A 22834-nucleotide genomic window follows, 5' to 3' on the forward strand; every position below is an offset into this window, starting at 1 on the left:
GAGGTGGGCCGTGATTAAAGATGGGCTTGGAGAATATGCACGGAAGATATACATGAATCGGCCTTGTACACGAAGTTTGGGCTAGTTTGCCCGTGTATCTGTAAATATAGTAGGATACGTGTCGGTTAGGTAGAATTTGGCTCGTACACGGTTGGGATTATTCCCACGTTAGAAAGTCTACGGACTATAAATATGTATCTAGGGTTATTGAGAAAGACAACAATCACGTTCACAACAAATCAATCTAGGCGCATCGCCAACCCCTTGTTTCGAGGGTTTCTTCCGGGTAAGCATCATGCTGCCTAGATCGCATCTTGCGATCTAGGCAGTATACGTTTATTCGTTGTTCATGTGTTGCTCGTGTTGAAGCCTTGTTGATGGCGAGCAACGTAGTTATCGTAGATGTGTTAGGGTTAGCATTGTTTTACTTTTATACATGCTTTTATCCATGCTATCCCTAGACATCTAGCCACCCTTGTGCCGATCTGAGGCGCAAGGGTGGCACCTTGCTTAGTCATTGTTTAGTAGATCCGATCCGTTACGATTGCTCCTTGTTCTTCAAGGATTAGTTTAATATCTACATAGTTAGGCCTTGCAAACGGGTTGAAGGATCCAGTAGCACGTAGGGTGTAGTTTGCTAGCCCTAGATAAGATGTTCCGGGAATCAACTCCATGTTGGTTTTTAGGCCTTATCTAGGGCTGGCTTATTATCATCTTGCGTGGCTGCCAGGCTCAATCACGTGTAGGATGTTCCGATTATGTGGTGAAAACCCTAAATCGTCGTAGGTCGTTTTAGCTTTATATTGATCAAGCAGGACCACCATGTGATCGTAGACCTCATACGAATCATGGGTGGATCGGTTCCTTGAGCCGATTCACAGGACAACCTGAGAGCCGATCGAGGCTCGTATTTAATGTTTACGTGTATGCCATGCAGGAAACTAAGCGAAGCAATCCATCACCTTCCTGACCAGGTATAGGTCAGGTGGCACGCTCACTGCACCCGGCATCGGACGTGCGTGCCGGAGCTTTGCGGGCCGTCGCTCGAGGGACCAGGGCCAGCCGCAGTTCTGGGAGCCTCCCGGCTCTACGTGTTGCCCGTCGCTACTCGCCGGTGGGTTTCGGACGCCAACATATTCTTGTATGGGCATGGCTATGATTAGTATTATAACTTCTCTCACTTCTCAATGTATTGTAATATCCTAAGGTCCTACTTAAGAGATGATGATATGATCCTCTAAATATATGGTTTTCCTAGGAATTCTACCTTGGTATCTTCTGTAGCTTGTTCTTCATGAAATCTGATAAACCTGCATCTTGTGGTATGCCTCCACCTCCTAGCTTCTTCATCTTGATCCTAGCTAATGTATGGAGTGGCTCTATGTGTGTGTGTTTCCTTGTATCATGCTACAAGATGACCAAATGGTTGAAGGGTGTGGTTGTATTTATAGGCTTGGGCAAGCTCTAGTATCATGACACATAGGTGGTGACTCCTGTGTTGGTTTGATGAGTAAGGTGCTTGGTTGTCATGCCCTCATCCATAGCAATCCTTTGAGCATGAGGTGGCATAGCTTGGAGAGCAAGTCATGTAGATATTTTCATCCCATGTGGCATAGAGATTATCCTCTCATATGATTTATTTTTAGATAGCCAAGTGGAATTTGTTACTAAATATCTTGTGGATGGTTTTATTATTGTTGATGAGTCACTATATCATATTTGATTGGATTTATATTATAGTATTGGTCAAAAGGTCAAGGTTGAAGGTTATTCCTCAATTTTGGATAGTTGGGTTTGATTTCACCAAGGCATGATCATATGAGTTTCAAAATACTCATAGTTAGTTTTATTCAAATAATTTGGACTATAATTCGTAATGTAAATGGATTTAGTTTTATGATATTCCATGTATTTAATAAGTTATGATTCAAATAAGAATGTGTGGCTAGTATGCAATTTAGACCCTGTGGTTTACCTTATTTATAAGTGAATTAAATTACACACAAAGGTAGTTGCTAACTTTTAAGTGTTGTGTAATAGTTCTAGTTCCTTTTGATCCAACCTATGGATCAAATTATGTCTACCCAAAATAAGGTTTTAGCAAAGATCACAGTGAAGTTTATAGCGCTTGACTTGATGATCTACTTCAATTCCAGAAAGTCAAGTGAAACTTCAGTTACTGTGGTAAGTTTTATTTGAAAGCGTGAAAATTTCCCGGATTTTCTATGCATGAAAGCAATGCACACTTTGGTGTTCTCTCATTTTGTAGCCTCTAAACCTGGGATATTACAATATGCATGACATGGCATATATGGTGCAATGCAAATTATCATATTAATCGGAGTCGGAACTCCGGACAAGCAAATTAAGGTTGGAGTTGCACATCTATCGGCAAAATTAAGTGTTGATTAACATGGCATATCATGGCACTTCAATATTAAACGGGGCGGGGAAAATCTAGTCGGTGTCCGAAATACTCCGCATATATGTTAGGTGAACATGCAAAACTATCACGTCGCATCATGATGCGAGATGCTAACAGATGTATGGATGTCATATTCATGTTCCTCATATTTTTCTGATCAATTTTCATATATAACACTTTTTATTTCGAATTACGGTTTAAAAGATATGATTTATACGAGATATACACATTTTCTGTAATTTTCAGTAAAACATGAAAGGGGGCTTGGGCTTTTCTCACCGAGAGGAAGCTAGCCACAGAGGCTGACTGGCGGGCCAGGGGTGCTGACTGGGCAGCGGCACCGCGGGTTGAGCTCCAGGAAAACACAGGGACTTCTTCAGAAAGTGCAGGGACCGTGGGTTCAGGGTACAGATCTTGCAGGGGGCTAGATGCAAAATCGACGGGATCTGGATCTGAGATGTTTTTCTCACCGGGCGGAACCTAGCCTGGGCGGCTAACGGGAGGGGCCCAGGCGACAACGTGGCCGCCATGCTGGCGAACCATGCGTGCACGCCCATGAGGTGTTCGACACGGTGTGGCGGTGACCACCTGCGGCACGGCATGGACGCGCGCTTGCGACGCATGCCATCCCGGGAAGCCGGCGTGGTTGCAGGAGGTACGCCTCGTCGGCGCGGACGTGGAGGAGGTGGCGCCGTCACCAGGGAGTCGCCGGAAGCTCACCGGTGACGGACATCTGCGGGCTGCGGCGTCGGTCACAACGGTGAGGAGGAGAAACAGGAAGCAACGAAGGGAGAGAGGATGTCTGGGAGGTGCGCGAGCTCACCAGCGTGCTCGACATGCGGACGCCGGTGCCGGAGGATAAAGGAGCTCGCCGAAATTGGAGAAATTGCCGCCGAACTTCGGAGAAGGGAACAGCGAGGTGTGCTCGATTGGAGGGCTCCCAGAGCGATTCCTCGCACCAGGACGTAGAGCTCGACGAGGCGGATCTCCAGGGTCCAACGGCTTGGCGAGGGGTGGACCAGAATGGCGGGGCGCCGGCGAGGAGCTCACGGTGGTTCACAGAATAGAGAAAAAAAATGAGAAGGGGGAGATGGCGGTGGCGTGAGAGGGGGGAAGAGGGAGGCTAGGGTTTCTGGGAGTGCCTCAGATGCGGAATAAAAGGGGGAGGGGAGATGGTGGCGCGGTGGTTTGCGTGGGCGCGGTGGTGAGGACCACGGGAGCTCACGCTCCTCGCGTGAGGTGGAAGACGACAAGGGAGGTCGTACCGTTTCGGAAAGAAAGGGGGTCGTGCTGGACTTGGGCCAGAGGAGGGAGATGGGCTACAGGGAGGAAGGAGCTGGGCTGGCCAGAGAGAAAGAGAAAGGATGGAAGAGATGGGCCGCCGGGGAGAGAGGTCCAAGGAGGTACCTAGGGTTTTCCTTTTCTCTTTTTATTTTAAAATTGTTTTGCAAATCAAATTGAAACCAAACCAAAACAACACCACTTTATTTTGAAATCTGAAAACATTGAAAATAATTTTGTTTGTTTGATACCTTTATAGATTAGAGTTTTATTTTAAAAGAAAGGACAAGGGGGATGGTTTATTATAAGACCCATATGAGAGGGAAACCGAAATAGTTTGGGTTTGTCAAAATAATTTTATTTATTAAAAGCATAGATGATATGATGCATGATGATGCATAAAAAGGAAAATAACAAACAAATCTAATAGGGGTGCTACCCGGGGCCGTTACATAATGCTACATATTGTGTTTGCTGGGATCCGATGAATATTGAATACTACTATTGAGTTGATTATAGACTTGTTTATATGTTATTTGTGATTTTGCATTCTCCCCGTTGCTAGTAGATGCTCTGCCCAGCTCTAATTTGTTTTCCCAGCATGTTATTTATCTTTATGGAGAGACACGTCTAGTGAACTGTGGGCCCCGCTCCTTTCTTTTACACTGATAAAACCATCTACTGCAAAGTATTGTTCTCTTTATTTCACTGCAAACAAATATCTTTTTCCACACTATACGTCTAATCCTTTGTTTTCAGCAAAACCAGTGAGATTGACAACCTCACTGTAAGTTGGGGCAAAGTATTTTGGTTGTGGTGTGTGCAGGTTCCACGTTGTTTCTGACACTGGTAGTGCGTCCTGCCAAAGTCAGCCAACAACACCTTCAGAAGTGATTTCTTTCTCCCACTAGTCGATTAAATCTTGATTTCTTACTGATGGAAAACTTGTTGTTGTGCTCATAATACCTTCCTCTTGGGGTTTCCCAACTGCGTGCTCTGCACAACATCATCGCCTGGGTGCGCCGAGCCAGCAGCCGAGCACCATGCCTCACCGCTGGCTGGCATTCCACCCTCCTCATAGACCCGAGTCTGCCGGCTCGGCTTCTCGCTGTTGATGGCTTTGTTAATTCAAAGTTGGGCACTTGAGTGCCTTTTATCTAAAAAAAAAGTAAACCCGAATGTATTGTTAACAGGATGATCTACAAATCATAGCCCGGCTGAAATAGTACTAGCACAGCAGTACATTATGCCATTTTCAAGTATCAGCACAAGTGTAGAACCCATAAAACTGAGACTATGGTGTCAGGTGCAGAACACATCCGCAAACTTCAAACTGCAGAAATCAGCACTCGTAGCAGCAGTAGCATCCATGTTCAAGAGCATTTAGACGATCCAACTGCGTCCGACTCAGGTACTATGCAAAATCTGAGGGCGTCGGACTGCATGACCTGCTGCCTCGATGATGGAGCTGACGCGTCGTAAGTGAATCGTACATGACACATCGTGTGTATGCTACAGTTTGGAAATCCTAACTGAAGTGCACTCCCTCTAGGGATAACATTGATGACTCAACTCGGAACTGCAGAATCATGTGAGCCGAAATAAAATTCTTATGGGCCATTTCCTACAACACAGCAGGGTTTGGCAAATAAGCTTCTACAGTTGAAGCAATTCTGAGCCAGTTTTGCCTAATCACACCACCCGTATGTACTTCGACCTCCGCGACCCGCCATATATCTATCTTACCTCAGAATAATGAATTGCATGTATGTAATGAACAACTGAGGTCATTTCTCGCCACAACCACAATCTAGCATCATGACAAGTTTAAAACAGAACACGATCTCAGAAAACAGCATTGCAAAATAAGATGGATGGTCTGTGTCGATCAGTCTTGGTGGAATAATGGAAAACTAACACAACTGAGCTTGAGCAATAAGGATGCCTCAAGCTTAGGCTCAACAAAATGTAGGCATCTCACTACACTCAGCGGAGCCATACTAACACAGACGAAGCCTCTTCAGCAAAGTAAGCCCCACAACGAGAACATCATGCCAACAACGCGTACGATTAGGGGTCTGCTGGCACTACTGAATCTCACTAACGATATTTAGGCCTTGAGTTCTGCATATAAAACACAAACAGCATTAGTTCACACTTGCTAGGATGATGTGACCATGTGACAGCGGTTTTGAGAAGGCGCTTGACAATACCTGAAACCTTGGCCTGCTAATATGCAGCGAGTCCATCTTCACTAAATTCTCGGCATCGTCAAGCTCAATGACAGCGTTGTTTACAGCATTCGACAGATCTTTGTCTTCACAGGCATCAAAATAGCATCCTCGATCTTGTGCATCTTTCACTATCTTCTGCCAAACAGACTTGCTATTCGACAAAGTTGTCCCATTTCCTACTATCCATAAACAGTGTCTGGCAACACCCAAAAAGATAAGTAAGACCTTCTGATGATTTTCTAAAGACGCAACAGTCCTACAGAATATTGTTTGTGAAATAAAAGTGATACCGTTGGATTCATATTCTAAAATACATTTCTCATAGTTACAACTTCATAGTTAACAACCCGTTATAAAAAAACTAACTATCAAAAGTTAATTAGGAGTTTAGGACACCAGCATTAAGGTATTTGCATTTTTTTTTCTCGCCTTTGCATGTACCCTGAGCAATAAGGAAACTTACTTAGCCCTTGTCAAAGCTACATTGGTCCTCTGCATGTTTGTAAGAAATCCAACAGAACCAGCCTTGTTGCTCCTCACTGTTGATATGATAATGATATCTTCCTCTGCACCTTGGAAACCATCCACAGATTTCACTTTCACAGAGAAACCATCATGCATATTGTAGGATTTCCCAAGTTTTTCATTTATTGCTCTAACTTGAGCATTATATGGGGACACAACACCAACAGAGATCTTGATTCCTGTAGAGACTGACTCTGCAATAAGATAAAAAGAGAAGAAATATTTCATGCACTGAGCCAAGGTCAAGGATCTAGTGGTTCAGATTATTTGTACATTAGGGAACAGCAAACTTATTTTTACTTCCCCTCAAAATATTTGGCATATGCACTAGCATCCAAGTTTAGCTGACATTTTCTCTCTTGAGCACACATTTCTCTTGCCCCTCTCTTCACCATTTACTACTGAAAACTAACTTATCTTTCGTATTCCTGACACATTGATCAACGTAAGAGAAATTTAGCTGACATTTTCTCTCTTGGGCACACATTTCTCTTGCGGTCTTGCCCCTCTCTTCACCATTTACTACTGAAAACTAACTTTTCTTTTGTATTCTCAACACATTGATCCCATAAATATCATGCTTATTTCCTCAGGTAATGTACTCCAACCTCTTCTGTTTTCTATTACAAAAATTGAGTAGTTCAACTAAAGAATTAATCTTGATGATTACCTTTGAACAACCTCTGCACTATCCGCGAAACTGCAGCAGCTTCAATTGTGTTTTTCAGGCTACGGCCGTGCTTCTCAGTTGTTTCATGTCCTCCCTCTACATTTATGAATGAGTACGACCCAAACACTTCGCTTGCTAAAAAGTTCTTTTCGTAGCTTTTAGTGGTCACATTTGGACCATCAGATATCTTCCCATCGTAAAATGTAACAACTGGAAACCTGCTTATTTTTGGATGCATCCTGTATTGCACATTGAGAAGGTGCTTACCATAGCCCAGCATACTTAACCTCTCGAAGACACTTCGCCCGAACTTAGCATTGTCAGATATCTACAGAATCACATTAAATATCAATATATTTCTTGCAAAAGAATTGAGCAACAAGAATAGTCAATACATAAAGCTTACTTTGCTTTTCACCAGAGCAGGTAACTGATATTCATCTCCAATGAAAACAGCCTGCCTTATACCAGGCAGCTGTAAGGGAATTAAGGTCTCACACTCTTTGAGCTGTGCAGCCTCGTCGACAATCAGCAACTCCAGAGGATTTAAATTTTCAGGCTTCGTGACCAATCCGCATTCAGAAATAGAATTGTCCATGGGCACATTATACAACCTGAAAGAACTAGAAACTGTACAGAGAATGCATTTCGCTCGCTGTAACAAATACAGTTGAATTGACCTCGTGCTGTAACAATCTGGAAGCTCCAAGTTTTTACGAAGATATCGTAGTTCTTGCACACACAGGGATCTGGCCAGCTTGAACTTAGATTTCTTGCATGTGTTAGTCCGCAGAAATGCTACCTGCTGAGGCCAGGAAACAGGGTTACAGTCCTCTTTTATATTTCCCTCAAGAACTTCATCTGGCCAAATATCATCACTATCCGCATAACAATTTATCGAAGTATGGAGAATTTCACTCAATTCAAGCACTTCCAGCATACACTGAAAGCTCTGTCCTGTTTCTGAACTTCTTGGATGATCACTGTACAGTATCTCAATGCAATTGCACAAATTCTCCAAAAGTTTCTTGTAACTACCTTTAAAATAATCCTTGAATGGTAGTACTCTGAATGCTTTCTTCATAGCTTCAGAGTCATACCGTCCTTCCTTGTGGCACTTTTCTTCCTTGTCTTCAGGCGTGTTGTGGATTGGCTTGCGGAACACTGAATGAAGTGCAAGAAGATGATCATTGGACTTGTGGAACACAGAGAGAAGTGCGACAAGACGATCGTCGCGCAGGAGTTTGTCCCTATATTTCATTTCCTCAAGAATATACCCTATGTGCAGCTTGTACTTGGTCACAGGATTCTCTAGAAGATCTATCAGGGCACATAAGCAATGCCTCCAACCAGTGTTTGGGACGTAACATGATAACAAACGCTCTGCACGTGAGTCAAGGAATACCATGGAAAGATCATCACTATCATCTATCTTCATCCTATCTTTGTTTCCAAACAGGACAATGTCATTCAGAAAGCAGACGCTGCCATCTGAAGACTCTCCAACAAGCCTCACAATTCGAGATGCAACTTCCATTACGGCAGTATTGGTTGGTGCACAGGTAAGTGTCCTTAAGCCCTTGATGAGCATTGCCCACAGGATAGTGCTGATGGTTTTTGTTTTACCTGTCCCAGGGGGGCCCCAAATGAGTTTTATGGAAGGTGAGTAGTTCTCCATTTCTGAGGCACAGTCTGCTACTGCATTCAGCTGTGAATCATTTAAGTTGAACTTCTCGATGCCAAGACCATCAATTGATCTACGAGCAAAACATTGAGATATCTGGGAGCACGAAGAGCTTTCCACTACCTTCAAGGCAAAATGAGCAAGTAAATCAGTTAACTAGAGTAATATATAAATATTACTGACATATTCAATGTGCTGGAAAGCAGAAGTAATGTTGGTGCAGAGAAAATCTTGCATGGAGATCTACAAGTTGCCAAAGCATAATGGGAGACAGCCTACGTCCTGTATCATACATCTAAAGGTTGCTATCAGAAATAGTAGTAAAGTATTTAAAAGTACATATAATCATTTATGCATGTAAACAACTGGCATACCTTTGGCTTGTACTGCCAAGCTAGATTGATGATACCAGTACTAGTCCTTCTGTTCGGATCACCTATTTCCATATGAAGGCAGTCCCATATACGGGTGAAGGTCTTCATATTTATGAGGAACACAACAAATGATGGCTCCATAGGTTTTTTTGTTTCTGAATCTACTTCAACAGGAATAGAAGATGAAAACCGAACAATACAGCAATTGGGTGGGAAATCTCCATCTTCTTTGTCTTCACATTTTAGAACTAAACCTAAAACATACGATGCCTTATTTTGTTTCAAATCAGACACATGACGCGGTTTCTGCAAGGACACAACTATTATGTCCCCCTCTTTGGGATCATATGTCTCTCTGGACTTCTGATCCTTTGATGGCTTAGAAACCTCAAAACAGAATATTGATTTCTCATCATCAAGCTTCTCCATCCAGACTATCTGTATATAGTTTGCCTGAGCATAACCGTCCAATGATGAGAAGAGATCAGCATGTACTTCTTCAATCAGAGGACATTTGAACGAGTCCAGATAAGTGTGTAATGACGTGAAGGTATCCGGTATGCTCTTGACCTGCATGAATTTCCACACTACTTCATCAGTTCTCATTTCAAATAAAATTTGAGCAGACTATGACCAGTGTGAGAAGAACAACGCAATAGAATACTGGAATGCAATGCAATAAGCGCAATATAATAAAACCCATATAGATTAATAAATCAGGATTCAGCACTGGACTAATATTAGAACAGACAAAAAAACCAAGCATGTTGAAATGAGAAAACAAAGTGCATAAATGTATATATTTGATAATGTACAAGTTACAGTACTACCATGGAGATTTTATATAAAAAAAGTATGATTCGGTTTGAAAGATGTTTTTATTCAAAGGGACCGCTTTTCGGCTTGGCAGAACAACAAACACCTAGCATGCAAGCTCCGGTTATCATCCATAAGGCACGGCTGAGTAGAAAGTAGGCTACCGGGCAAAGGCGAACCAAATATATTTCGACTAGGTGAGCGACGAGAGCGGTCCACAGGCGGAGGGTCACCCCTGGGCGGGCAGGGTTGCAGAGCGGTCTCCATTGGAGGAGCTCGACTCACACCATCTCCCTGGGCAACGGAACACAAAACAGATGGGAGAGCGATGAATGGGCCTCGACGAGCGGCTAGAGAGCGGCATTACCCACAACTTGGGCCGACCTGGCCTGTAGGCTGTAGCCCAGAGATTCTGGTGCCTTCATAGGGCTTTTATATAAAATAGTATTTTAATCAACTACAACATTCTGCTCTAAATCGCTAGAAACAAATCCCCTAGAAAACCAATTAGTACAGTAGTATATTATGTTGGGATAGAAATAAACTATATTCCCTTCCGAAAAGATAAATTCCATAATGCTTTTTTCAGAGAATCTTATTCACCATCCAACTATAATGCAATTTTGTATAACCAGACTCTTTTACCATAGTATTAGGCTGGCTCTAAAAAATCAGCTGTAATGCAATTTTGTACAGAAAAAAAAACATAAAACAGCTACATACTTAGCTATACAAGCTTTTATCTGCAGGAGAATTCCATAGTATTAAGCTTCAATAAGTGAGTTTTTTTTTCTGCAGGAGAATTCCATAATAATATACTTAGCTATACAAGCTTTATCTGCAGAGGTGGAGCTATGTACAAGTCAGGCGGGGACGATTTCTCCTTGGAACACCTATCGCAATTTGTGGAGCTTTGGGGTCTCATACAAAACTTCCACCTTAATGAGGACCTCGAGGATGACATTACTTGGAAGCTCACCGAAAGTGGCCACTACTCTTCCAAGTCCGCCTATGAGTTGCAATTTTTGGGATCCACCTTCTCACCCCTATACAACTCCATGTGGAAAATGTGGGCGCCGCCTAAGATCAAGTTCTTCACTTGGCTTGTCTTCCAAAATAGAGTGTGGACCGCCGATCGCTTGGAAAAAAGGGGGTGGCCTAACTATGGGACTTGCCCTCTTTGTGATCAATGCACGGAATCCGTCGACCACCTTCTTATTCATTGCCGCTTCACTTTGCGTCTTTGGGATATGGCCAAAGAAACCTTTGACACCCCGGTTTCCCATGTTAATAATTGGGCAAATCTTGCCTTCCCGGAGTGGTGGATCATGATATCATCCGGGCAAAATCGCAAGGGTATGGCTTCTCTCGCTATGCTCATCATTTGGGAGATTTGGAATGAGCGAAATGATAGAATCTTCAAGAACAAAAGCTCACCTACGCAAGTCGTTTTTGAGAGGATCAAGAAAGAAGCGACCCTTTGGGTCATAGCGGGTGCGAAAGGTTTGGGTGTTTTGATGCCGCGAGAGTAGAACTTGTAATATCTAGAGACCTTTTACCATTCTTGTAAACTCCTCTCTTAATTAATGAATGGGCAAAGCTTTTGCCCGCGTTTCAAAAAAAAAAAAAAAAAAAAAGTTCAGGTTTTTTTTTCACTGCATCCATTTGAGGTTTTATAAGATCGATCAAGCCCTAATGAACGAAACATGCGTGGAATCGTAGTGACGGAGTAGTTGGATGAATGCTAGTACAAGCAATGAAGCAAACAAGACGAGATCGAACTCAGGAGACACGAGCTGTACGTTACCTGCTGCCTGAGGAGGTCCCTGTTGAAGATATCCTGGACGGACCAAGAGAACATTTTTCTCTCCAGGGAGCCGAGATCGAACTTGCAGAGCTTCCGGTCATCCTTCACCACGGCACCCCAGTAGCTGAGCACGGACTCCCTCTTCCTCTTCGCCGCCTCCTCGGCCTCCCTCTTGGCCCCTGCTGCATCGCCGTCACTCATGGCGCAGCTGCCGCTCTCCTCCCCTAGCTCGGACCGTTGCTAAGCTACGAGGAAGAGGAGAACCAGCGGCGCATGCATCGTTGGCGCTGCCTGTTGAGCGTGTTTAAGTTGCGTTGAGCTGTTGGAGTTCCCGAGATGAAGTAAATGCGGGCTGCGAGCGTGCCCGACTCCGTGCGAGCTGTGTCCCTTCCCGATGGGCGTGCATCCGCCTCACCTCCAAAAGTAGCGAATCGAACGCAAGATTCCCCCGGATATGGCGGGATGCTAGCTGCGACGTTTCATTGCGCACGGGCTTGCAAACGCAAGATTTGCACGATCCTGTGCCAGTGTGCCAACCCTGGTAGTACATGTTTGCCAGTGACATTGTGACAAGAGAGATGGGACGCTTCTATTTTTCTACGTGAGAGAGAAACTATGATGATAACCAAGCCATCACATACTCAAAATCTCCACACCACACCCGTACAACCGAAAAAGTTAAAACACCAGAATATATTGCTAAAGGAGTACTTAAAATATGATGATATGCAAAACATAGGAGGAAATTGCACAGTGACTTTTTTTTTGAAAAAAGGTCCACTGATCTATTGATAAACATCCATAGGTACAAAGAACTCAAAACGTAATGAAGATTTAAATTTTGTGTTGTACAAGGTAGTAGTAGTACACTAATTCGTTGCAACGAACTCTACTCAACATATTCGCCTCCGGGTGGTCGCATGGGCGCTATCGGGCCTGGGTGCGGGCTGCCACCGCTAGGGATCGAAGGGAACGGGTGGCCGCACCAGATTTTTTTGGGGCACTCAAAAGTTCCTTTAGACATGAGCACTAGTGTTCATGATTTTTGAAAATCATGTTCTTTATTGTAAAAAAGTTGAAATTAAATACTGAATTTTCATACATATAAACATTCTAAAGCTACGGTAGAAATTTTGGAGAAAAATATATTGTATTTTGAGCTATACAAAAAGACAAATTTCTGACAAATATTTGCCCATATACACAACCACAAATTTGTTTTTCTTCCGTAGCTTAAAATACAATGCAATTTCTTAGTGGTAAATCGTCGTCCCCCATCTCAGCGTAGCCGATGGAGACGAGGACCGCGGCGGTGGCGGCCTTTGCCGCTGTCGGTATTCGACCATCGGATCCCTTGATGGGGGCAGAACCCCCCCCCCCCCCCCCAGGGGTTGCGACGACCGGAGCGGCCGCCATAGCGGCTGGTGCTGCATCTCCAGGCGTGAGATGGATATGCCGCCGAGATTCGTCACATTCAGGCATTGTTTACTTCTAAGGTATTTATGGGGATGGGAGAGGATTATTTCGTATCCCGGAAAATCCCCACTAGTCTGTTTACTTCTCTGATTTTGAACCAAATAATCCCGAGATATCCCCTTCCATCCCTTCCCATCCCCACATTTTTTGCCTAAATCAAAAACTCTCAATCATACTAGTGTATTTTTGGGGAAGGGTATTTGAGGGGATGGGTGAACACCAAATCCTCTCCCATCCCCATACCCATTGAGAAGAAAAATACGAGGGAAGTAAACAAGGCCTCACGTGGCACGCTACGCCACGGGCGGGTCAACCCCCAACACGTGCACCTTCTTCAGCGGCGACCGTGGCGCTGCAGTTGGCAGCTCAACCGTTGCCTCCTCCCGTGTGGGGTGCGGGACATCCTCGAGCAGCGGCTGGAGCAGCAACGCGGCCTCCATTTCCCTCGGGTCCACTTTTCCTCCATCCCATAGTAATTTTCCTACTCCCCTTTTTCCGAATTCAGTATGGGTTTTTCAGATTCGATGCTAGTTCTTCGCAATTTCGGTAAGTGTCGTTCGATTTAGGGTACAATTTCGTTGATGTAATCTTCGTCGGCCGTGAAAGGCAAAAGTGTGTCACGGAAGCATGTCAATGGCGAGCATGGCATTGATGCATGTCAATGACAAGCTTGCCATTGACAAGCCATGGTGATTATCGCATCGGCCATTGACAAGCCATTGTTATTGCGTGATTCTTTGCAGAACTGGGAGTACCTACGGGAGTACCCTAAGGAGCCGAGAGTGTTCCATGAAGACATTACGTCCATGCTGCAGCTCCGGGACAACAATGTTGCAATGATGGATGCGTACCGCACCATCTACGCGTCAAAGGCTTATCCATGCCGTTCTGCAAACCTAGGCCACGGTCCCCGGCAAAAGCTCCAAGCATTCTTCGTGCAGCTCTCCAACACTGACATTCTGGCGTTGAGCGTGCCGCCCACCATGGAGCAGTTGCTGATCACAAAGTACAAGCTCAATAATGGCGGGCAGAACAATGTGTAATTGTACTATAGGGGTGAGAGGGCAGCCTTCATCAAAGGTTGGAATGAGTTCGCCCGGAAATCCAAGATGGTCGTCAACGACACGGTCATCTTCACCCTCATGGACGGTGGCTTCGACGTCAAGTTGTACAGGTATGGCATCTCCGTTGTCAACATATGGGAATGCGAGAAGCCCCGCCAGGCCACTGGGAAGATCCTCTCTATGAACATAGCCATTAGAGGCAGACATCCATGTTATTTGCATGTTTAGTTGCTTTTGTGATGTAGTGTTGTATTGTTGGCATCACGAACCTGTTGAATAATTGTTTTGTGTCAGAGGGGTCTGTGTTCTTGTTGTAAGTATGATAGTGATTAGGATGAACTAAGTGTGCCTTAGTACTCTGAGGATAGCACTAAGCAATATGTGAAATGATCATATGATGTGTATGATGGTTATATGCTTGCTCTGATCGTGTTATGCATGTGTGATGGTTAGGTCACCATATTTAAATGTGGTGAGGAGACACTAGATGTGTGTGTCCAAAATGACAACCAAACACATGATTTGTGACTAAACATAGATGACAGGTTTTGTGCAGGTAACCAAACAAACAAACTGGACATTGGATACCAACTGATATAGCCAAACACAGATGACATGTTTCTGTAGGCAACCAAACTGAGCATTGGGTACCAACTGATGCAGGCCAACCTACCAAAACAACATGCCAAAGTTGACTCGTGACCCGTCTAGAACGTGGAACATGGTTTCGAGCCTACCCACTCAGCCCCAAAACTGGCCCCGACTACCAAAACGCACCCTATTGTGATATTGTATCATTACATCTCCTTGCAAATAATTACCCCTAAAGTTATTGATTTGTGCAGCAAAAAATTCAAGTCACTGATTTGTGCAACAATGGCCGTGTAATGTCCTCTCTAATACGTTAAACGGTGTAAACAGATCATTACATCTCCTTACAAATAATTACAGCTAGAGTCACTGATTTGTGCAACAAAAATTGAGTCACTGATTTATGCAACAATGACTCCAAGAGTTACTTGTTTGTGCAATTTCCTCAAACCATAGTTGCCGATCAATTTCTTCTTCGTCCAACAAAGCAAGATTATGAAATAGTAATTGGCAGTGCTTCAAATATCCGAGGCACCATAAAACTACGATTGTGGTGTCAGGTGCAGTCGTGTAGAGCACAACCGACAACTTCATGTTTAAAAACATTTTGGCTACAGGTTAGCACATCCAAACTGAACAGCACTCCCAAACTAGGGCTAACATTCACTCAACACAGAGTTGCAGAATTGAGCGAAACAGAATTCTTATGGGCCATTTCCAACACAGCAGGGTTTGGCAAATGAGCTTCTACAGAAGCTATTCTGCCATCAGTTTTGCAGACGTAGGCATTCAGAAATAGATCATGATCTGAACTCAAAAAAAAGCTTGGCTCTCAAGAGTGAAGAACCTTCAACGGAGTCTGAGATTGCTGAAGGGGGCAGTGATGTCTTCAACAACCCTTTTGTCCTTTCGGCGATGCAGATCAGAACCGGAAGTGATACCACTTGGTTGACTCCCAGATGGTGCACATTTCAAAGAACGGTTTCGACGTTTCCGCGCCTTCCGAGATGGTGCCTGGACCTAAATGGACACCAAAAAATTATGAGCTTCAGGAGGTTCAGCCAACAATTTCAAATTTCCTAGTTACTTCATGCACTTCATTGATGGGAGTTTGTCACAGCTACAACCGCAGTAGCATGTGATCCATAACAACTGTTGCATGCAAAACACCAGGCTGCTACCGTAGCAGTAGTAGCACAGTTTGGACTAGTAACTCGGGCATTTTTTTACAGCCTGTGTTCTCTCTTGTTTGCATTTTCAAGTTTGAGCAGTCTGAAAAATGGATTTCCGACTAGTGAAAAAGCTTACTTCTGAAAAGCTAAGTTTTATAGTTCCCTAGCACTCTATATAATATAATATATGTCCAGGGCAGATACTATATGTAACTTCATACTCATACCTACAAACTGTAGGGCCATTGACAGTTTGACAGAAGAGAAGTCCATAACAAGTTACGGATAATCTAATTAGCAACATGCGAATCATTTTTCAAAAATAAATAGCACATTCACAAATGCATCACATGGCAAATCGCATGAGAAATTACGCAAAGTAATTCTAGATAGCTCGTAGGCAGTAGAGAAAAGGGTCCAGTGAAATCAATACCTGGACCATGTTATCTATAACTTTGAAAGGTGTATCCCTTCTGTCTTTAGCTGAATTGGGCTCACTTCCATACTTAGCGATTGCACGAGAAATAGCCCCATCGCTTTTTGCATTGAAGAAACACTGTCGTTCCTTTGCATTGCGAACTAGATTTTCCCAGATAGAACCACTTCTGGATAAGGTTGCCGCGTTTCCCAAAATCCAAAGGCAATGTCTGCAATCAAAGTAGAATAAGTAAACCACCGAGAGGGTAAGCGGAAGATAGATCACATAAGGAACACAGTAACATAAGATACCTCGCTCTTGTCAAAGATACATTTGTACGTTGTCGATTTGAAAGAAACCCTACCACCCCATCAGAATTGGACCTGACAGTTGATAAAATGATGATGTCTTCCTCTCCGCCTTGAAAGCCATCAACAGAATTAACTTTTACTAATAAGGAGCCAAACTTCATTTTCCTCAAGTTTTCTTGGACTGCTAGAACTTGAGCTGTGTACGGGCATATGACACCAACTGTGACCTTCGTGGTCTTAGAACAAGCTACACAGTGAAATATTTACAGTTAGCATTCACCCTAATATCCATGCTATAATGAGCAAAAGAATAGAAAATCACTACGAGTCTGAGTATATGCTGTTTTGACAATGAGCATTATCATATCCTATTAAAGCGAAGGGCCACACTGGGTGTCACACTATCACTATTTTTTTTCTGGAGTAAATAAAAGGACATTGCTTCAAAGTTTCAGAAACAGAGACATTGTTACTGATGTGTGCTTTTTTTGAACTAAAATGTAAGAACCTTAAACATAATATCATACCATCAAACAAATTGGACTTTATTAACTGGAAAGACATGTTTTACAATGTTCTACTAAGCGCTAAGCGCTGAGCTAGTTTTTCACCTCCGATTTTTCCTTTTCTTTAGGATTAAAATCTAAGCGCACACTTAAGCACTAGGCCCTTTGCCTCCGCTCAGCGCTTAGAAGCGCTTAAGCGTGCGCTTAGGAGCGATTAATTTAACACTGATGTTTTATGATCATCCTTCCATATAGATAGTTCAATCATCAATTAAAGTCCAGGGAAAATTACAAATAAATGGTTTTAAGAAATAAATCCAATACTCTTATAACAGCATAAGGTAGCCAAAACAAAACCAAAAAAAAAAACAGAATTTCACAGGTAACTAAATTGTATGATGATATAACACGTACCTTTTTGGAGATTTTGCAATATTTCCTGGATAACGATAACTTCAACCATGTTCTTCCTGCTATGACTAAGTTCATCGACATCCTCCCAACCATCTTCAATATTGAAGAAAGAGTAAGGACCAAACATAGAACCTGGAAGATACTTCTTGTGGTGCTCTTTTTGCATGACACTAGGAGCATCTAAGAGTTTCCCTCCATAAAATCTGGTGTTTGGAAAAATGCTAATGGATGGGTGCATTCTGTATTGCACATTAAGCAGATGCTTTTCATGTCCCAGTGAACTCAACCTCGCAAAGAGGCTTCTCCCAAATAATGCATCCTCACAAACCTACAGGTATCACAAAATCAGATGAGAGGACACAAATGTAACTAAACAAATGGGGAACTTATGCTTGCCAGAGTTATATAGCTGGTACAAGAATATAACACCAAGAACTAACCTTACTTTTGACCGTTGCTGGTAGTTGGTACTCATCACCAATAAGGATAGCGTGTTTCAGAGCAGGCAAACGCAAAGGAATTAATGTTTCACATTCTTTCAACTGGGCAGCCTCATCAACAACGAGCAATTCTAGTTTATTATTGCTTGCTACTTTGGAAGAGCTAGAAACAGTGCAGAAAATTATGCTGGCATTGTCCATACAGAATTCCCGGATGGTGCGTTTGGAGGATGTTATAGGAAGTTTCAAGGAAGTTAATAGCATATTTAGCAGCTCAAGGCATTTAATTCTGGTATTGCCAAGAGTTATCACTGCTTTGGAAAACTTTGCCATGCTGGATTTCCTGGGAGCATCAGTATACATGAAAACATTCTTCATTTCATCCCTGGTAATTTTTCTCTGGAGCGTATTGAAATCTTCAAGCAGTTTAAGAAGTGAAATGATGTTGTTATAGTTCACTTCCAAAATACAAGATTTTGGAACATGAAACAGTAACTGTTTGAAACATCTTCGAAGCTCAGGATACATAGCAGTAAATCTTTTCCTGGTGTAACCCAAAAAGGAAATGTTCTCATCTTCCCTTTGGTCTGCAAAACTTTGAAGGTACTGGGAGTAACCATTCTCAAGAAAACCGTATAGGGAAGACATGCAAGCTCTCCATCCAGTCAATGGCGCAAAGCAAACAAGAAGCTTCCTTACGCGGTCATGTAAGTATATCTCTTTCAGATCATCATCGACACACATGCGTTGTTTATTGCCAAACAACAGAACATCTCCTAAGCACCTTGTATCCACAGAATTCTCTTTGCTCAACCTTAAGAAACGAGAAGCAATTTGCTTAACAGCAAGGTTTGTTGGTGCACATGTAAGTATACCATGTTTCGTTTTTCTCATTAACCACAAGAGTACACTGATTGTTTTGGTCTTTCCTGTGCCAGGAGGTCCCCAGATAAGGCTAAAACTGCTGCTGGTGCTGCAGAGCATTGCTGAAATACAGTTCAGGATGGCGTCATTCTGAGAGTTGTTAAGATCCATTGTAGACAATTCACTCCATATTTCCATGCTGTCAACTGAAGCAAAATCATTTGCGTGCTTTGGGGGAATATTTGCAACCTGGGAACATCAGAAAAGGAACTAATCCGATAAATAGTTTTTTTGCAGCTGCACAAAAGCCTATGATAATAGTTCTGATTATGATGTGAACATAGCTGGATCATTTCATATGAAATAAACAGAAATTTTTCATATGCAATCTTCAAGAAAATGGAAACGTGGATGATAACTTGAATATTAGTTTCTCTTCTTCGATATCTAACATTTCATGTTTTCATCTGAGAAACAAGATCATATCATTATTGTATTAGTATCATTCAGAGCATACGAGCATACATACCCGTGGATAATGTACCATCTCCTGTATGAGGTTTTGGTTTCTCCTGAGTGTTGTGTAGTCAAGGCAGCGCCATATGCGGATGTAGGTTACGATATTCAGTAAATGAGCAGCAAAAAGTGGTCTCCTTTTCCCATCTTGACTGATCTCATCTGCAGCATCAATTTGGCCTGAAGCTTTTATCACATACATGGCAGGAGGCGAGTCATCATCTTCATCCCCTCCATCAGTAATGAAGGCAATGCAGTACGGGCTCCCATTCTGAGCAATATCAGATATATTCTCTGGCTTCACATCAGACAGGATAATGATATCGCCAACACTTCGACGATTACTTTCGGGTTTGTTACGAGACTCCGTATTCTGAGAATCGGCCTCAAAAGCAATGTCATAAGATTCACTGTATTTCTTTTGCTCTATCCATGATACTTTGACAAAAGACAAGGTGGAGATGGATTCCAAGCTGGACAACATCTCAGCTCGCAGCTCCTCCAACAATGGAGATGTGTAGGATCCTAAATAGCCCTTGATATTATTAAATACGGAGGGTATCCTTTTCAGCTGCAATTTGAATCCACATGGTTAGAAGATGATGATAGAAATTCATGGATATATAAAAACACATCAATTACTGAGAAACTGCTGGTATTGAGAATAACAAAAGATAAGCAGTCAGTTATGGACATTTCATTGCAGCCATTTGCTACAGCAATGATTTGCCTTTTTTGTCAATGATGATAGTGGATTGGAATATGAAATTCAGCATGTTTGTAATACTTTGTATTTAATGCATCCATCAGGTTTTAGATAAAATGTAACAAGCTTACATACTCAAATCAAAATGGTGAAAGAGCTCTCCTAGACAATAAACACCCAGCCACACTATCAACATATGCTCTTAGGAGTTCCAAAGGAAGTATATATATATGTTCTTCAGGCAACAGGCAGAGTATAAAGACCCAAAATTGGTTCCCAACTTCTTCCAGAATTCGTGCTTAGCGCCAAACCCCTTGGGGCCTGTTTGGAAGAAGAGTATTTGTTGGTAAAGTTTAGGTATTTACTTCAAATTTGGCTTAGATACTAAAACTTTACGGAGAAGTGCCATGTTCTGACCAGCCCCTTACTAGAATTTGGAGATGAAAGACCTCCGAGTCCAGAACATGGTACGCACTTCTCAGTAAAGTTTAGGTATTTAGTTCAATTTTGGCTTAAATACCAAAACTTCAGCGAGCAGTACCATGTTCTGACCAGCTCCTCACTACAATTTGTAGATGAAACATCTCCAAGCCCAGGCCCCAGAACAACCAGACTAAATTATTTGCAGAACTATCGAAGTAGCTACACGGGAAAAAAAGCGGGATGATTAAAATAGTTGATGTTCAGCACATCACCTCGTACAGAACAAGATACATTATGAGCCAGATTGACCTAAATTAACCTACGGGAGCACGGCACAACCAAGACGGAGAGAACAGATCGAGGAAACCAAAAGGAGCAGCACTAGAATCCAACCTTGTTCTTGAAGACGTCCTCGTCCATGACATCCTCGAGGCTCCAAGACAGCACCATGTCGACGAGGCTCGGCCAGTCATCGTCGGCGTTCTTCCCCGGCCGTTCGTCCTCGGCGTTCCTCCTCGGCCCACGGCCACGACCGCCCCTCCTCCGCCTGATCATGCCGCCAATGCGCCACGCCGCGGGATCGACCTTGCTTGTGCGGGGCGCCAAGGAGACGGCGGCGGCGGCGGACTAGCGAGGCTTGTAGCGTTGGTGGTGAGACGAAAGAGGAAGGCCCGGGAAACCGGAGAAGGAGAGAGGGGAGAAAAATTGAAGGAAAGCGGAAAGGAGAGGGGAAAGTGAAAATCAAATGTGAAGGGAAGAAACCCTTCCTTCCTTCGGAAGCCTCGCTGCTACCTGCTGTACTATGGAGTCACGGGTGGCCATGGCCATCAAAGACTACGGTTCGCTGTATCCGTTTGGGAATCTTTTACGGGAGTAATTCATCCGCGGCGGTTTAAAGCGTTAAACCCTCTGGCCTGTGATCAAGGCCAACTGATAAATCACAGCTGCTCTAATTAGTTTTTTTTAGGTAACTCTGCTCTAATTAGTAGTCGCAGCTTTAACCGAGATCTCTCATTTTTTGAAAAACAATGCTGGGTTAACTGATTTGAAACGGAAAGAGTAATATTTATAAGAGAGGAACCGGAACCAACTTTGCTCGAAATTGTTGAAAAAAGAGACATTTAGAAAGATCTATATCTTGCGCGCTTTTCAACTTGTATAAAGGCTGTTTGGTACGTATATGGCATTTTTTTTTTTGCATATATGGAGATCTTCTCCGTAGATTAATTATGGACCGGACCAAGTACAAAATCATGTTCTGCATCTAGTTTGAATGTCAACAACCCCTCCGGGTAGAAAAAAAAAGGCATGGGGATTGGTTGCCACTACATAGCATGACTTTAAATACATTATGTTTTAGCAAGCTAGTTCATCTTAATCCACTCTAATTTACATAATCATGGTTCGATTCGAGATAAAGTGTATACGATGTTAGGAATCCATTCCACGATCAATTTGGAGTTTCGTCGACTGCTTAAAGCACGATTTCGATTTCGTGTTCCCTTTGGGGCTTATTTGGACGAATTTTGTCATATTCGTGGGACTCAGTCGACCATTTAAAATTTTCTTTCAATGTGTAATTTGCCCACACCATTTCACACAATTTCTATGTTCAAAGTTTTTGGTTTTGTCATTTATATACAAATAGATCTACAACTCCATACAGTGTATTAGAGAAACGAAGAAACAGTCATCTAGCAACGTCAAAACGAAAAACTCCGAACATGAAAGTTGTGTAGAACATGGAGATAAACTTACTCCTCTAAGAAATTTTAAAACGGTCCACCAAGTCTCACGAACTTGACAAAAATCGACCAAAAAACTTCAAAGGGAACACAAAATTAACATTTAAAAACTCGACGAAACAGAAAACTGGTGGTGGAAATGGATTCGCAACATCGAGACACATCCTTTTCATGTAGAGATCATCTCGAAATGAAGCACGATTATGTAGATCTAAGTAGGATTAAGATGCACTATATTAGAAGCAAGTTTACCTATAAAGTGTTCGTGAGTGTGCAGTCATAGAGCCACGAAAGGCCCACTTTTTTGCTCGCCAGAGCTTGGCTCGCTGGAAACCCTCAGACCGAGCATGCCTCGCGGGCCAAGTTTGGTTG

At 42.9% G+C, this 22834-nt stretch overlaps 2 protein-coding genes across 2 annotated transcripts; both read right to left on the reverse strand.

The window, feature by feature from the left end:
- Nucleotides 1-5541: 5541 nt before the first annotated feature.
- LOC127336472 (uncharacterized) lies at nt 5542-12256 on the reverse strand. Its single transcript, XM_051363288.2, has 7 exons — nt 11817-12256; nt 9194-9763; nt 7542-8942; nt 7136-7463; nt 6404-6659; nt 5920-6136; nt 5542-5830 (listed from the first exon to the last, which is right to left on the reverse strand). The coding sequence occupies exons 1-7, from the start codon at nt 12015-12017 to the stop codon at nt 5807-5809; spliced, it is 2997 nt and encodes a 998-aa protein (XP_051219248.1). The 5' UTR covers nt 12018-12256; the 3' UTR covers nt 5542-5806.
- A 3146-nt stretch (nt 12257-15402) lies between these two features.
- LOC127336473 (helicase SEN1) lies at nt 15403-21487 on the reverse strand. The gene is made up of 7 exons (XM_051363290.2): nt 21111-21487; nt 19602-20159; nt 18209-19321; nt 17769-18096; nt 16849-17095; nt 16553-16766; nt 15403-15967 (listed from the first exon to the last, which is right to left on the reverse strand). Exons 1-7 carry the CDS (start codon nt 21270-21272, stop codon nt 15797-15799), a joined length of 2793 nt encoding a protein of 930 aa, XP_051219250.1. The 5' UTR covers nt 21273-21487; the 3' UTR covers nt 15403-15796.
- Nucleotides 21488-22834: the final 1347 nt, after the last annotated feature.

The sequence above is a fragment of the Lolium perenne genome, chromosome 2, assembly GCF_019359855.2.
Source record: "Lolium perenne isolate Kyuss_39 chromosome 2, Kyuss_2.0, whole genome shotgun sequence".
In the NCBI taxonomy this organism is placed as follows: domain Eukaryota; kingdom Viridiplantae; phylum Streptophyta; class Magnoliopsida; order Poales; family Poaceae; genus Lolium; species Lolium perenne.